General features: G+C 42.4%; 1 protein-coding gene across 3 annotated transcripts in view; it reads right to left on the reverse strand.

The window, feature by feature from the left end:
* Nucleotides 1–538: 538 nt before the first annotated feature.
* Nucleotides 539–17,712, reverse strand: part of DNAJB6 (DnaJ heat shock protein family (Hsp40) member B6) — a 92,175-nt gene continuing 75,001 nt past the window's right edge. For 2 of the 3 annotated variants that reach the window (XM_075550174.1, XM_075550173.1), the window contains exons 9-10: nt 17,350–17,556; nt 539–2,096 (exon numbers count right to left, since the gene is read on the reverse strand). In XM_075550174.1, the coding sequence (XP_075406289.1) occupies nt 2,014–2,096; nt 17,350–17,556 (290 nt within the window). In that variant the 3' untranslated portion in view covers nt 539–2,013. Of the gene's footprint in view, nt 2,097–13,257; nt 17,557–17,712 lie in introns of those variants that run through there. The other variant, XM_075550172.1, reaches the window with a different exon arrangement.

Genomic DNA, 17,712 nt, shown 5'->3' on the forward strand with positions numbered 1-17,712 from the left:
TCTGCAAGGTCTTCAAACTTCTACGCTGAATTGTACCCTGAACATTCAGATTCTGGCATCTGAGCAGCTCAGTTCAACAATCTTTCAAAAATCCTCAAACCAAAAATCCTTCTGAGAGTCATTTGTGGGGAGGTCGGTTACCAAGCTGACGCTTTTAACTCCCAGGAATGATTGTATCAGAACGCTTCATGTCTAGGAAAGTCATGGCTTCATGACATAACAATAAACGTGTTTACTCTTGTCATGACCACCCTCCAAAGCCGGGTAAAAGCCTAAAATGAATACTCTGATTTCTCACGTTTCCCATTATCACAGACTGTTGATTTTACATAACACATAGTCAGTAGGAATGCTAACATTAAAACATTGTCATCTTATTGTATGCAACTTGTGTTCGCCAAAGGTTACTTCTTTCTTCTATAATTGCAAATAATTCTGAAAGTATGAATCATTGAAAATGATGGAGAACTGCTTTTATTTCTAATTATAAATACAATGCAACTTACTGATACTTATAAATGATGGCAAGTGAACTAAGTCAAGCTTACAGTTTTATTTAGGTAGCACTTAAATACTTTGTCCTTTTAAGGTTACATTTTCCATAGTAAGCAGGAAATACCAAGTACACTCTTCCCCAACAGTCTGCTCTAACTCCCCACCAAACTCCATAAACAAAACACTTTCCTGTAACAGTCATTTAAAATCCATAAAGATCCACTGGATTCTGGCCTCCAAGCCCACGACACTGTGACGTGGTATGAAAAATGCCTAGGTTTCAACATTGTTACATTACAATCGCTGGCATTTTAAAATCCCACCCAAACTTTTAGCAGTGCTCTCATTTCTATGACAACAACAAAAGCAATATGGACAACATAGCTATGTTATAAAGGAGAGAAAAAGTTACTGAAGAGGAACATGCATGAAAGTTAAGGAAATACAGAATTCTATTCAGTACTTCAAAGTAAGAGGTTAAGCAGCAATATTATCATGCAAATGAAAAAGTACAGGAAGCCAGGGATAATCTTGCTACAAGGAAACCCTCCCGCCCCCAGCCAAAGGGTCCAATGTTTGCCAGCTGAAATATTTAGCCCAACCTGATTAATTGCTAAGTATCTACTTAGGTGCATGTGAATGCACATGTATACATACATGAAAGCACACAGGTTTAATGTAGCATGCCTTTCCCCCATCATGACCCTAAATTATAAGAGCAAGAGATGGTACTTAAGAGCCAACTTTTGCAGAATCCTGTGTACATGCTAGAAAGTACAATTGTGAACCTAAAAAAAAGGATTTAGCAAAATTTCAAAATATGTGAAAACAGATTTTGGACTATATGGATAGGATGAAAACTAAATAAATATAAGGAATGGTTCTACATCAGAAGTGATTCGCTGCTGGCCTACATGTATACATCCAGGTTGCTTTGAAGAATTCCGCCTGTTCTGGCTAGCCTAAGAAAAGGCACCCTGACATTCACGATTCAATGTGCAACGCATAGTACCTTTAATGCATCCTATAGTGGTTGTATTCTAACTTAAATCTTTATTGGCATTGGGGTTGGTGGTGGTGTTGTGGGCTACAAATCATCTCCTAGTTATATATTTAGTATCAGCTTGTATCGTATATCTAAAACTATCAATCTTTTGGTAGGGGTTGAATAGCTGAAGAGAAATACCAAGACCCTTGGGCAAAGTGACTTAGATTCTTAACCCGCACTAGCGGGTTTGGTGCTGGGGACAAGCAAAGTAAGAAAGTCTAATGTATGTTCCAAGCTGGTTATCATTGCTAACCACTAGCATCACCTCACCTCTGGCCTCCCTAAGCTGACTACAGTGACCAAATGTCCATAGCAGGTCACCACAAACAGGTGTCATCTTGGTAGAGCGCCCAACAAGATGCCATCTACCTAGCAAGTGTGTAAAACCAGAACACACTCAACAGAGGCCTCTGCTCCACTACGGCGTACGTGAACCCTGGTGAACAGTGTGCGTGTCTGGTTAGTCCAGGCTAGTGATTCCCTTTGGTCGACTTCTTCTTCTTCTGCTCGTCTCTCTGCTTCTGCTTCTTCCTCTTGCCACCTTCTTTAAATCCTAAGAAAACATGACTCGTGAAAACGCTGTTCAGAACAGTAGCTCCTTTCCCACTAAGAGGCAAATACGTTTTCTAGATATTTACCCGTTTTTTTTTTTAAAAGGCAACAAAATACAGTCTTTTTACCTTTCCCACATTTAACCTAGAATTAAAACATCCAGTGACTTGTCAAGTTGCACCTTTAAACTAGTCAAAGAGCGTCTTCACAACAGGCACACCTCTCTGAGGAGCACACACAGCCAAGCATGGGAAGAACTGCTTCCTTCATCACCCAGGCAGCAAAGTCGAAGATGCCAGCTCTGACTGAACTACTGGTAAAACATCTTCATGCCATTCTTCATCCTCCGTCCGACCTTCCAAGTCCATGAAAACCTCTTCAGTAGCCCGGCTGATGGCAGAGCTGTTTCCATTTCACTGCACCCCCACTCCCAGAACCCCCGCCCCCCTTGCGGGTAGATGCCACAGTGGGGATGAGGTCTATTCCCAAAGGTTCTGTGGGGTTCCACAAGAGATTATTTTGTTTCGTTTCTTATTTGGGGATGACCACCTCTACTTCTCCCAGTCTTACGTGTTTTAAAGTCAACAAGTCTTACTACCTGAAGTCAAGAAAGAGGGATGTATTTGTACATCTGAAGATTTTGTCCAAAGAGCCAGAATTAAAGAACTCTGGCTTCAAGTCTATAGAAAGTGTCTTAGAGCTTTGTTTTATATTTTGCTGGATCAGTCTACACAGAAGTGGGTGGGGGTGTGCAACCAAGCCTAGAAAAGCAGCCTGATGTTTAGTGTGGCCAACAGTACCAGAGTCCAACATACATGTCTTGATGGAAAGACACATTACAAAGCCAAGAGAAGGTCACCGCAGGTCACCAGGTCCATAATTTAAAATTGTAGATACTGTCTTAAAAGGAGATACCCAGAGTATCATCATCTACCAACTGTCCAGACAGTTCACAGACGAACAGTCTGCTTATAGACTTGTTATTACTAGGAATGTCTGTTCATTGAACTCACCTTAGCACTAGGGTAGACAGATTTCTTGTTTTAATTAGATGGGTTGAAGTTTACTTTGGCTCTAATGTCCAAAGCCAGCCTGTAACTTAATCATGACACATGTTCCACGCTCGTTAATGACTACTCTATGAATAATAAACAAGGGTACCTGTCTTTGTTACAAAGTACAGGTCTATTGAGTAAGGTGTCCTCACATTACAGGACTGAACTGAAATGAACACAGATCCTCCGAGTCTCCTCCACCTGGGTGCCGGCACATGCCACATTGGCTAGCCCCCACCTGTCACGGACTGCACCTATTTACAAAGCTACTACTTTTCTCAGGTTCCTTTTCAATCTGTGAGTCTTAACCATCCTTTTAATATAGAATAATTGGATATACATACATAAAGACAGACAGACATATACATACTTACATACAAACATATACTTAGGTGTGTGTATGTGTACTATAAGATGCTAAACCGAATGCCATGTTTGGGGAAATTGCCACAAACTTTTGGGGAAAAGAAGAAAATGACAAATGGTTATGTGATGTCACACTGCAACACAGACTGGGTTTAGCCATGGACATAGGGTGCTGAGTGCTCTTGATCCAAAGTTCCATCCTCAAGAATCAATTTGACCTCATCCAGACTGGAAGAGGTTAATCCAGATTCTAAATTCTGGCTTAGGATGGTGGTAGCAGCAACAGCAGCCCCCTACTTGTATACGAAGTTAACGATGAAAAGCCAAGTTCTAAGGGAGGCCTTGGCCTTAATGTTCCTGGGAAAGGAGACCATCAGGGAATAAATATCTTGGTTTAAAGCAAGTGTCCAGCATAGCTGGAAAAAAGTAGTTGTTTTGAAGCCTTCCTTTCAAGTAACTCCTCGATTCCCTGTGATCCCAAACCTGGCCCATACAACAGTCACTAAAACAAGTCCTATCAGATGTCTGGAAAGGTTGGCCATTTAGAGGACCTAATTTTGGGTGCTGTCTTGAAGCTTCCCGAGTCGGTTCCTAGAGGTAGCAATGAAGGGAAGCAAGGTCAAGAAAGCAACTCAGAACAAAGTTAACCTTCCAGCAGTGTGGCAGAACAAGGCCTGGTGTGTCCTGTGGCCATGCATCTTGTCCGCTCTGTGTCCCAGGCCTGGACAGGACCCCAAGTTAAAGGCCTGCTGAGGTTTGTACTCATGGCTCACATGTGATTAAACCACGGAAACTGTGAAAAGCTTCAGGTGCTCAGGCCAAAGCTACTTCCACAGGTTACCATCCAGTCACTAAAGAGAACAGATCGAGACCAAGGGGCACCAAGGAAGTTTCCTATTTGGTCCCAGATGGGCCTTGAATGGAGAACACGACGAACATGAATCCTTCTGGAATTAGTTCCCAAGTCCAGCTTTGAGTTACTCAAGTGAGAGTAAGTGGTCTTCAAAGCAGGGAAGAAATTTATAAATAATGGCAAGCTAAGGACATCGAAGACTCCATAACATTAACAGTGAATTCAATTAAAAAGCCTTCACAGGCAATTATCTGGAAATACAATTGATTATGAGGGCTGATGTCACAAACTAACAGGTGAGAGATGGAGATATTAAACACGTAGCTTCCTGGTGCACACGCAGGTGTGTTGCGTTTCCCCCACAGGAAGGTACCTATTCTTCCCATCAGACTCCATTACATTTACCTAAATTTACAAAAGCAAAATAGCTGCTTAGCTATTCTTTGACTCCATTCACTGGGATCTGGGAAAGTCCACCCAATGGAAGCAGGACAATGAGAGTGCTTTCCAGCTGCCTTTGCGCCGGCATCGATTGCACTCATGACCGAGACCATCAATGCACTCCGCTGCCACCTTCATGCAAAGGGTAGGAAAACTTGCTAAGAAATGCTCTGGAAATACCTTCCCCTGGCAAACTGCCATGGGATAGGGGCAGAACTTATACTGTTGGCACAAGAGCTGAAGATGGGGAGACCTGCTTGGGGAGGGGAGGATCTACACAGCACCCAACTATGGAGACAAAGTAGAGACCAAACCACAAAACAATCATCTTCAACCCTCGTGCCTCCACTCGGCATAGGGACCTCTCTGTTTTCCTGCCATAAAATCCTACGTTTTGATCGAGATGCTACCTCACAGCCTGTTCAGTGTATAGCACATGAGGAGACCAACGCCAATTACCAGAGAACACCTATCAAGAAAACGGGGTTTAAGCACACTGGGGAGGGAGGCTGCAGGGGGAGGGGGACACACCAAGGATGTGCAACAGAGTAGCAAGGGGAGCAAAGCAATGAAGGCCCCAGGGAATACCAAAAATAGACTTTGGGACCACCTCATCAGACTCGACTAGCAAACACTCCTGAAGGTCCACAAACAGACTAGGAACTATTTATAGGCGTTTCCTTTTTCGTTGTTGTTATTTTGTGTGGGTTTTTTTGGTCTTCCTTTGTTGTTTTGGTGCTTATTGTCTCTGTATGTCTATCTAGATAAGATAGGCGGGATAAACAATTCGGAGGAGACAACAACAGGACTAACAGTTCCAAGGGAACACAGGAGAAGTAAGAGAAAGTTAAGGAGATGTCAACCAATGGATGAAGAGAAGGGCGTAGGATCCCTGGTGGGACTTGATTAAGGGCAATGTAACAGAGAAATTACTGAAATCAAATGAGGCAAAACATGATAGTGGGACAAGAGGAAAATAATAGGAAATAGAGATAAGAACTAAGAGGCAAAGGACACTTAGAGGTCTAATTATAGGCATGTACATATGTAAATATATTTATATATAATGATAGGGAAAAAGCTCTATGTACTTATATTCATTCATATGTTAAGTATTATGGTAGCAGATGGACATTGGGCCTCTACTCAAGTACTCCCTCAATGCAAGAACACTTTGTTCTAATAATCCAGCATTCTGTGATACCTTCCTGACGCAATCGCTGAAGACAAATGGGTGCATAAGAATATGTGGTGAAGAAAGCTGATGGTACCAGCTATCAAAAGATACAGCATCTGGGGTCTTAAAGGCTTGAAGATAAACAAGTGGCCATCTAGGTCAGAAGCAACAAAACCCACATGGAAGAAGCACACCAGCTTGTGTGATCATGAGGTGTCAATAGGATCAGGTATTAAGCATCAAAGACCTCAAACAAAAATTCTTATCAATGTGAATGGAGAGGGGAGGGCGCAGAGTGGAAACCCAAAGTCCATCTGTAGACAATTGGACATCCCCTTACAGAAGGCTCACAAGAAGAGATGGGTCAGTCAGGGTTTAGTATAGCACTGATGAAACATACAACTTTCCTCTAGTTCTTTAATGCTTCCTCCCCCACTATCATGACCTCAATTCAACCTTACAAATCTGATTAGACCAGAGCATGTACACTGCTACAAATTCAATAGAACCAATATATAAATTGAATTTTTGGTAAAGATCTAAAATAGAAGGGAATAAAATAAAAATAAATATAATTATCTAGGCAAATGGATAGGATCAGGAACATAAAACTCTAAAAGAGATCAACTTGAGCGTTTGATTTTAAAACGATGTCCTTCCCCAAACCTGTTCTGTACACTCACTGCCTTCAGGATTGCCTCACACACCACCGTGTGCTCCAGAAAACAAGCTCAAAACCAAATTACAACCAAAATACCAATGGTATGTTTTTCGCATTCTTACTATTCAGCAAAACCAGCTTGAAACATGCACTCTCACCTGAAATAAATAAGTGCCTATTAAAAAAATAGTAAATATATTTTTATATTCTTTTTGATGTAAAACGGTTTTATCTACCAGTGACGGTTGCACAACTTAATTAAGATAACTGGTTCTCAGGGAACTGTACATGTCATAAACGTTGAATTGCTATTGTGCTATATATCTTTTTACCAATTAGAAAAATAATAAAACAGTAGTTTTTTTAAGATTAAAACTGCAACCTTATCCTAGCAATGTGTTGGTAGACTTTCCTTTAAATTAAATATGAAGTGGGGCAGTGATTTAAGAATGCAAATGAAATTGGAACTGAGCTGATATTTATTGAAGTGAGAGATGGGGACACTTAAGTCCATTACTGTGGTTTATTATTATGTACCATTATGTAGTAGAAATATTTTGTTACACTAATAAAAATTTTAGTTAAAAGGGGGGGGGGCGGGGAAGGATATCTTTGCATCTGAACTTGCTGTTGCCTTTCAGTAGGTTCTGACGCTGGCAACCCCTTCTTCTAGAGTAGAACTGCACTTGATGAAAATCCTATCAAGAATCTGGCCTTCGGGAAATGTGGGTCAGTCAGTAGCGCCTACCTTTAGGCTAGTAGTCAAGCACTTACACAGTACCACTAGCCAGGAAGTAACCCACAGAGACAATGCTGCCCTTCTCTCATTTGTCTAGAATTTACTGCACATAGATGATAGGCCTTCACTACAACTGTGGCTTTACTTCTGACTTATTTTTCAAAACTTATAAACAAGCGTTCATACCACTGCCAGATTTCCAGCCTTGGAAACCCTCTGCAGGGTCGCTACCAGTCGGAATCAACTCGATGGCAGTTAGGTACGTCTGGGTGTATGATGTGCTAACCTTTGGAGCACCTGAGTGAAGAGCATATGGTAGTTATTTCAACAACTTTGTTTGAAAGTCGAAAATTTCAGAATGGGAAGTTTAAAAATGTGTTAATCTAAAAACATAAAACATAGCATCTGGAGTCTTAAAGGCTTTAAGATAAATAAGTGGCCATCTAGCTGAGATGCAACAAAGCCCACATGGAAGAAGCACACCAGTCTGTGTGTTGATAGGATCAGTTATCAGGCATCAAAGAACAAAAAAATTATATCATTGTGAATGAGGGGGAGCGCAGAGTGGAGACCGAAAGCCCATCTGTAGGCAACTGGACATCCCCTTACAGAAGGCTCACAGGAAGGAGACGAGCCAGTCAGGGTGCAGTACAGCACCGATGAAACATACAACTTTCCTCTAGTTCTTTAATGCTTCCCACTCGCCACCCCCACCCCACTATCATGATCCCAATTCTACCTTACAAATCTGGCTAGACCAGGGGATGTACACTGGTTTAGATCAGAGCTGGAACTAGGGACTCCAGGACAGATAAACCCCTCAAGACCAATAATGAAAGTAGCCATACCAGGAGGCTAAGGGAAAGGCCGGGGGGTGGGGGTGGGGTGGTGGGAGAGGAGAGCAGGGCAGGGCAGACAACAGAAAAATGGGTAAAGGCAGACACTGGACAGTGTGAGACATGAAAAACAATAATAATAATTTATAAATTATCAAGGGTTTGGGAGGAAGGGAAGGTGAGGGAGGGAGGGGAAAATATAAGGAGCTGATACCAAGGGCTCAAGTAGAAAAATGTTCTGAGAATGATGAAGGCAACAAATGTACAAATGTGCTTGACACGATGGATGGATGGATGGATGGATGGATGGATGGATGGATGGATGGATGGTGATAAGAGTTGTACAAGCCCCCAATAAAATGATTAACAAAACATCCTTAGGAACCTTGCCCACTGTGTGCCCTGAGAGTGGTGCTTGACTTTGCTGCAAGCAGAGGAAAGCAGTGAGGCACTGTGGACGGGCAAACACCAACAATCAGCAGTGAGTCACATAAAGTAGGGAAAAACCACTTCTCTGCCATCCCGGCTCTGGGGCCCCGGCCCCAGCCCCAGGGGCACAGGCTACAGTGAAATGCACTTAGAGCGTCGCCTCGAACCACTCCAGGCCCTGGCTGTAATTAGAGAGACAGGATCCCGGAAGGCTGTAGCACAGTGGGTCTGTTCTCTTCAACACAGCATACCCCTACAGCCCATAGTTCTGGTCTCTGAAAAAAAAACCAAGGCAAACCTCCCAAGAAGTCAAATAGGATTCATTGGCCCCCACTTCCAATTGGTACTGACGGCTGCTGAGAGACTGCTTGCTGTGTGAGGAAGCAGAGGGAAGCTGTACTCACAGCCAACAATCTTCTAGGGCTTTGCTGCTAACAAAGCAGACCTCTAATGGCAATCTGTCCAGAATATGACAACCTTGATCTTATTATACTTGCTGGTTGACAGGCCACTGGAAACTGCTACAGATGGTCCCTGAAGTGGCGTTTGCTACCCACTTCCCTGTGCACACCCATAGCTAAAGCCTCTGAAACAGACCTCCTAAGGTACTGGATTATCACGGGTGCCTAGGCTGCTGACTGCGGCTGCCAGTAGTGAGCTGGAAGGTAAGCACCTGGAATGAAACCATGCCCACAGCCAACATAGTCAGGACAGGCTCAGAGAGCATGCATGCAGGCAACCACCCTGGGGTGGGGGTGTGGGGTGTGTGTGTGTGTGTGTGTGTTCTCTCAGGGTGTGACAAACTGTCCCCTCAACCAGTAACTCCTACAGAAGGTCCTCTATAGCCGAGTCAGGAAGTGGATTGCAACCACTTCCCAACCACCACAGACAGGTTCACGGAGGCTTTGAAAGCACCCAGACAGCTAGCTCAGAGTTCCTTCTGACCTCTGAGATGCAAGTGCCTCGCCTCCTACAACAGAAAGGTTTCCCTGGGCTTCTCCTGAAGCTCAGACAGACAGCTCCCACATGGTAGAGAAAGAAGCCTCATGTGAGCGCAATGCCAGTCTCAAAGAGGGCTCACAGCATAGATGCTTTGCAATGAAAGCCATACTCACAAAAGCCAAGAAGAAAAGGGAATGTTAACCAAAGATGGGGCCGTTGTGCCCTTGTGGGGTACACGGATTCCTGTCCACTACACTGCCGAACTGACGACAGTATGTTTGGAAAAACTAAAAGTTGAACAATGGTATCTGAAACTCTTAAGTTCCAATTAAACCAGCAAAAGAAACTCTCCCAGAGAGGAAATGACAAGCAAAGGGCAAAGGCTCCACTCATTTCAGTTTCGTGCAGACAGCTGTGTGGACAAACCACCGAGTACTTAGGAAAATGGAGCCAACTAACATGGCCAATGTACCCCCACCTCCCAGGGAACCCAGAAACAATGGCCCCTCAAAGGAGCATGTCAGAGGGAGTCAAAGCGCATCTTAAAAGTGGGGGAGGGGGGAGAAACAGGTGGGTAGGAATACAGAACAACAAGAACATTAAATATAACAAAAGGACAAAGAGGGAGCATACACGGTTTTTAAAAATTATAAAAACAGCTGAGCATAGCGTAATGGAATTATGGGGACAACACAAAGCATTGTGAGACTACCTGAAGGACAAGAGAGTACTTGAAGAAATCATGTCAAATAATTCCCCCAATCTAACAGAAGATATAAATCTACAAATCCAACAAGTTCAAAGAACCCCAAGAATAAACATAGCGACATCTATGCCAGGACACATCAGTTCGCTATGTAAAATTAAGAAAAAATAATCCTGAAAACCGTGAGGGAGAAGTATACAGCCACACACACAAGATCTCCAGTAAGATCAAATGTTGGCTTTCCTTAGAAACAAAAGCCAAAGGCCATGGAATAATAATACTAAGAATACTATTATTCAGTGAAATTATCCTTCAAGAGAGCAGTAGAAATGACAGGGGGAATTAAAACAATCCCAAAACACTAAAACTGAGAGAGCTCCTATCTATAAGAGGAGGTCCACAAAAAATATTAAAAGGAATTCTGCAGATGAAAAGAAAAAGACTCAGAAAGTAATTAAAAGCAATACATACAAAAAACTCAATCAAACCAAACGTACTACCTTCAGATTTATTCTGACTGACAGCAACCCTCTAGGACAGGGGAGGCCCACAAGCACTTGTAGGTCTGAGACCGTTAATGCTCACAGAAATAGAAAATCTCATCGGCCTACTCTACCCTGTGCGGGAAATGCTGGTGGTTTTGAACTGCTGACCTTGCAGATACCAATTCAACTTGCAACAAAGGGAACTACACGAATTAGCAATAAAGTGTGTGTTCTGGAAAATTCTAAATCCTTTTCCCTTAGTATTTTTAAATAAAGTATACCAAAGGGCCATACTTTGACATGTTGTGAGGAGAGGCCTGAGGGAGCAGGCTGCAAAAAAGAACGTGGAGCACACCCCATGACCGGCAGGTGTCCTTCTGCTGCGCACAAGCTTAGTCTGAGCCAGAACCGGCTGGAGAGGCTCTACCATGTTAAAGGCAGGGGTAAAATTAGGCTACAGGGCGCAAGACATAAAGACATGTGATAACAATAACAAAAATGGGAATAGCCTAACTACAGAATATTCTGTATGTTACCTAAAAGTAGATACCAATTTACTCTTATAAAGACAAGCACTTTAATGTGATGTTATAGAACGACTAATGTACTTTTAAAAATACACAAAAGAGATTCAAAGGGCTCACTACAATAAACCAACAAAACACAAAAACAAGCTCAACACAGAAAGACAAAGGCCTATGACACACAGTAAACAAATAAGAAAATGTCAAAAGACATCATTTAAACAGAAAATGGACTAAATGCTCCAAACAAAAAACAAACATGGATTTGTGGAAGAACGGATTTTAAAACATGGCCCAACTACAGGCTGCTTTCAGGAGACACAACTTAAACCCAAAGACACAAATAGGTTGAAAGGGACGGGATAGAAAAAATATTTGATGGTGGCTAGCCACCAACAAATGTGTCAGACAAAGGCACCACCTACCACAGCAACGCCATCAGAGAGCCGTGTAAGTCGATGCTCACTGCAGCACTATTCCCAATAGGTGAAAGGGGGAAACACCCGAGCTGCTCTTCAACAGGTAAGGAAAACAGAGAGGGGTCAACCGTGATGGAAACATCACACTGATTAACGACAGGGTTGCATAGATGACTACTGTAATTTGTGTCCTAAATTGTACACTTGTAAAAACTTGGGTTGATGGGGGTGGGGAGTCGAAGTGGTACAAGGATAGGTAGCTGCTGAGCTGGCTGGGGTGCAACCAAGTACCTCGTGGTATTTGGTTCCTTGCTTTGGCTACATAGGTAAGGTGACCAGACATCCCGCTTTTGAACAATTTGTCCCGCATCCCGCAGCGTTTTTAAAAAGTCTCGATTTTTGGAAAGAATGCACAACAAGCTGGGGTATGTGGTTTTCAGCTGCCATGTGGCTATTTCGCCAGGATATGAGTTTTATCAATGGTGTCCCGCTTTACCAATGTTAAAATCTGGTCACCTTATACATAGGGCCATTCTAATTAATTGGCTAATAACATGTTTAGTACTTCTGTTCTACCTAGCTCATTGTGTAGTGCCTGGGGTCTTAAGAGCTTAAAAATGCTTGTCCAAATGAATACAATTGGTCTCTACCTAAAACAGTGGTTCTCAACCTTCCTCGTGTCCCGACCCTTTAATACAGTTCCTCATGTTGTGGTGACCCCCAACCACAAAATTATTTTCATTGTTTCTTCATCACTGTCACTTTGCTACATTATGAATCGGACGACCCCTGTGAAAGGGTCGTTTGACAACACCCCCCCCCAGTGGCCGCGACCCACAGGTGGAGAACTGCTGACCTAATGCAACGAACGAAGGAAAAGTCAAGAATAGGAAGAGAATATGGACTTGTGGGATGAATGCCTCCTTTACTATGAGACCAGACGAACTACAATGCCCAGCTACCATTACTGAGCATTGTGATCAAAGACCCACAGAAGAACCCTAATCAAAAGGGAGGAAGTGCAGAACAGAATTTTAAATTTTCATGGACCCTAGACTTTCTGGAGCCAAGGAGGCTCTATAACCTAGTGAAAATCCTTAAACTCAGGATAAAAAATAGCCCGATACAAGAAGGCCTAAAATTCATTGTGGTGATGATTGCACAAATCTTTTCAACATATTCAGACCACCAAATTGTACGGAGCACCAATTGGGTCAATAAAATGTTTTTTTTTTTAATAAATTAAATATTTTGAGGTCTTTTTAAAACCAAACAGTAGTTTAGCTTTACTAGTACTGAAGGTCAGCGCTGTACACTGCGCTCTTTAAAGGGTCAAAGACAATGCCACTTTACAGATCACATAGAAGAGGAGGGTGAGTGACTGCACAACCCAAAGAACGCAACCAATGTCACCAAGTTGTACATGTGGACACTTCTTCATTGGTGTTAAGTCTTGCTCAAAAACAATAAGATAAAATTTAGAATAAGGGTTAAAGGATCAAGTTTTATTCTTTCATTATTGTTTTCATGTTGCATAATTTTCATTTTTCTTTTTAATAGTTACACGTTCTTGATGGACCTACAGTATGTGTGAAACTTACAAATGAAAAATACTGTAATCCTTTCCCAAAACTTTATGATTTTCTGATTTCACATTTGACACCCAACATACAACATATGAAGAGGCTTCAAAAAGTTCATTTAAAAATGGGCTTAAAAGATAGTGGGATATTTCAACAAACTTTGTGAAACCCCCTGTCATATAATTGCTACTGCCCTCTAAAATACAACAGGCTAGGTTTTAAAGGTTAGTGATTTAATGTAATAGCACATTCAACAAAAATGGCAAATACCAGCAGGTCAAATCTGTACTACATTTTCATTCCAAAAACCTTTACAACATTGACACAAGTTTCCTTAATAATAAACTCACTGTAGCTGAAAACAAATTACTCACTGTTTTCCTTGAACAGCAAACATTCTTATTTTTGTTACATCCTGATACTGAATTATATTAGACATGCCATAAATATAGGAAATTCTCACAAAAGAAATACAGCAAATGTACTGAACAATGAACCACGTGAGAGCTAATTTTTCATCTAGGAAAACCATTTCTAGAAGTTACAAAGGTAGTATGCATCTGTGTCTCATTATAACACAACAAACAAGAGGGAGCTTCATGAGTGCTCATGTCAGGCTGGGCCCTCTGGGGGTCTAGTGAGTAGCCTGATGGGTGAAGTAGAGCTACCCCACACTCTAAGCCACGTAGATTCTCTGTGTTAGCAAAAACTATCCAAACCTTTAGAACTAGGCAAAAAGACTACTGTGTGACTTTTCACGGTCACAGTAAAGCACACAGGGGCCTGCTGTAGGGGTCATCTACGTTTAGGGATCAACCATCCCTGTCTTCCATGAATAAGGCTCAATGAGTTTCCAGAAGAAATTAAACTTGTTTCAAAGTATTCTTTATTATTTAAAGTTGGATTGATATAGTGTGGGTGGTACAAATTTCTCTGCTGGTTAAAGATAACCTGCAAGGGTTATGGTTTTAGTGTTCTGTGAGGCATGAATACATTTAAAATTGTCTACGGTAACAATGAATTTCGTTCCAGTATTCTTTTTTCTACTCTACAGCTAGTTTCTTAATCTTCCTCAGAAGCAGCACTGTCATCTTCAGTGGGTTCAAAATAAATCTCTGACTCATATTCACTAAAATGTTTGTGTGAAAAGGATGTTTCTAACTTTGGTGCTTTCATTTGACACTCTCTCTCAGTCTCGCAATACGACGAAGAAAAGAACACAAACCATTAAAAAGAAGTGGCGAGCGCCAATAGAATTTCCAAGAGCCAAAGCTCTAGGATTACAAGGTGAATTTTCAACCTATCTTCAGACAAGTGAAAAGAATCAGGTAAAGATAAGTCTATCACTCCATTTTGTGTGGGGGGGTGGGGTGGGGGTATGTGTGAGAATTTGAGTTTAGATTCTAAAAGTTAACTAGTTTTCTTCTTTTGAAAAAAACAAACAAAAACGTAGTAGTGGGAGATGAACGCCCCTAGATTTAAAAGCAACTAGATTTAAGGGGAAAGAATTTTTCTGATTCCATTACTAAACACCTACTTGTTCCAAGTGTCCTCCAAAACAAACAAACAAACCAAATTCACTTCCATGCACTCAATTCTCACTCAGTTACCCTAGAACTGCTCCTTTGAGTTTCCAAGACTCCCAATCTTTACAAGAGTAAAAACCCCATCTGTCTCCTTCAGACCGCTGGTAGTTTTGAACTGCTGATGTTGCGGTTAGCAGCCCAATGTACAACCAGTACACCACCACAACCCCTTCCAAACACTCGGGCTGTAGCAAATCTCTGCCACTCCAGGCATGGGGAGCTTGGGGATTGTGTACAAACAAGTGCCTGCAGTGGAGAAGCCACTCGTTTTGAAATAACCGTGTGCCCCAGCAGACCCGTCTGCTTACAGTGTTTATACTTGTTCCAGAGTTTCCTAGACATTTAAACAAGGCTAGTACCTGCACACTTTTTACGGTCCTGATAAATTATGACTTAGTATGCCGGTCAGAGAATTCTTCCAGTCTAAATGAACTCAACCTTTTAAATAAAAGCTCAGACTGTTTTTGTTTAAGAATGCTACCATGCTCTAACCTATTCCTTGTGAAGACTCCATTATATAGCACTTCCTCTTTCTCAAACCACCTTCAAACCTTACTCAGCAACAGGAGTATAGAGTGACTTCTGGGAAAATTTCCTTAAGTCCATTCAATGCAGAATTAAATTCACTCTACATTTATACATGCCCTTCCAACTGCTTCTATTTAACATTCAATTACACAGGAAAAGCTGCATGTCTCCAAATCACCCCTCTGCTTTTGTTGGCAAGTCTCCAGCCAGAGTTCAACGTTGGCAGCAGTGTAGCAGCTGACTGCCCAAGCCCCCAGGAAAACAGCACCCCTTCAGAGGGGCAGCGGCATGTGCACCAGAGTAAACCCCTGCTATCGCTGTTAATGTTACATTGTTTGTGTTCTGGCCGCCTCAGAGCCACAACATACAACTAGATCAGGGGACAAATATAGAACCTGCCTAGGAACTGATTTTCGATAACTCTAAGGCACTTATTTTCCAAAAACGTTCTACAAAAAGAAAACGAGAAACCCTTTAAACCAGCGGTTCTCAACCTGTGGGTCGTGACCCCTTTGGGGGGGGGGTCAAATGACCCTTTCACAGGGGTCATTCAATTCATAAGAGTAGCAAAATTATAGTTACGAAGTTTTATGGTTGGGGGGGGGTCACCACAACATGAGGCACTGCATGAAGTGGTCGCGGCATTAAGAAGGTTGAGAACCACTGCTTTAAACCCACAGAATTAACCTCATTACATACACCTAAACTCACTGCCACTGCGTCAATTATGACTCTTGGTGAGTCGATAGGACAGGGTAGAAGAACTGCCCCTGTGAGTTTCCAAGCCTGGAGTGGGTGGTGGTTTGGGGCTTCACACCTTGCAGATCGCATGTGAACATGTGACCACTGCACCACCAACACTCCTTTTCATACCCCGAAGCGTAAAAGTAAGCAGGAATTACCAAGACGTACTTCCAAACATAACCATGTGATCTATCCAACTTACTACTTGCAGTGATGGGAATGAATCCTTCATAGCAATGAGTAATCGAGCAAAGTGTCTGTTTGGCTTCAGAACTCAGTCCTCGATGTATAGGCACACCCTGCGAGATAAGTCAGCGCAGCTCTATGAACTCCCTACACAGGCTCTATAATGTAAGGCATCTACAGTCAGCACCTGGAAAAGGGCAGGGCCCACGCTGTAGATAAATGGGATCATTAGCACCTGTAGCACCTGCTAGAGCTGGAAGGAGACTCAAGATTTCAAATGTCATCTGTACTTCGCATAGGGAATCAGCACAGATCAACCTTTTCAATAGGATCTCACCTGGTGGTGGTATTTAGTGTTGTTCTGAACCAAACACAGATGGAGACACACAAAACTAATCACGTAAAGTGGGCAGAGTAGGAAACAAATGCAAACCATTAAGGCAGAGATTCCACAAATTTTCCACTAGTTGTAAGCTTTTTACTATCAACCCAGGTTACATCTTATGAAGAATTCTCATCCATATCCATAGTCTTGGATAAGCTATCAAGAGTTAGTGACTGTTCTCTAACACACATGTGAGTGGTGAGTTACAAAGACCTCAAGCACAAAGTTGAAAGTTATAAAAGGCAGGAGCTGGGAGTGCTTATGGTAAAATCAGCACCTTTGTGAATACAATAATATACTTCAGACACAGAACAGACTGTGACCCCATTTTAATTGTGGGGGAAGTTTGATGCCACTGAGGTTAAAGATTACTGGAACCATATGGGTATCCTAGGAGGTGATCGAGGAGCACTGAAACTTTCTAACCCAGTCTTCTGTTCTAATCAGCTTTGACCTGCTCTTCCTTGTAACCCCCACGCCACCCCTGCTGATCTCACCCCATTCAGGTTAGAACACAACAGCACAGGGATGTTCTCGATCCTCTTTTTCCTTGTGAATTACGGGAATTCTCCCTTTGGGTACGCTCCACTTTAGTTTCCCTTTGCACACCTGTTGAAAAAACGGAGGGATCCCAGCTGCTGGTGACCTGAGGTCTATCTTGCTCATCATCATCCTCACAAATATAGTGAGATCCATGCTTGGGTAAGCCGGCTGGTCTGTGGGACTTCAAGGAGTGGACATTGGCTGGCTGGGAGGGCAGGGCATTCTGGCCTCTTCGCCTGCATTCTTCTGCAAAGGAATCTTCATCAGCCACACCTGAAAGCATATAATTCCAAGAGGGGAATATGAGCGTGGCCTCCTGGGAAACCGCTGTCGCTCCACTCAAAAGCAATGGAATTTGTACTTCTCTAGTTTGGGAGATAAAAGGCAACCACACATTCCTTGATGATCACCATCTAAAGCAAGCACATT

The sequence above is a fragment of the Tenrec ecaudatus genome, chromosome 5, assembly GCF_050624435.1.
Source record: "Tenrec ecaudatus isolate mTenEca1 chromosome 5, mTenEca1.hap1, whole genome shotgun sequence".
Lineage (NCBI taxonomy): Eukaryota > Metazoa > Chordata > Mammalia > Afrosoricida > Tenrecidae > Tenrec > Tenrec ecaudatus.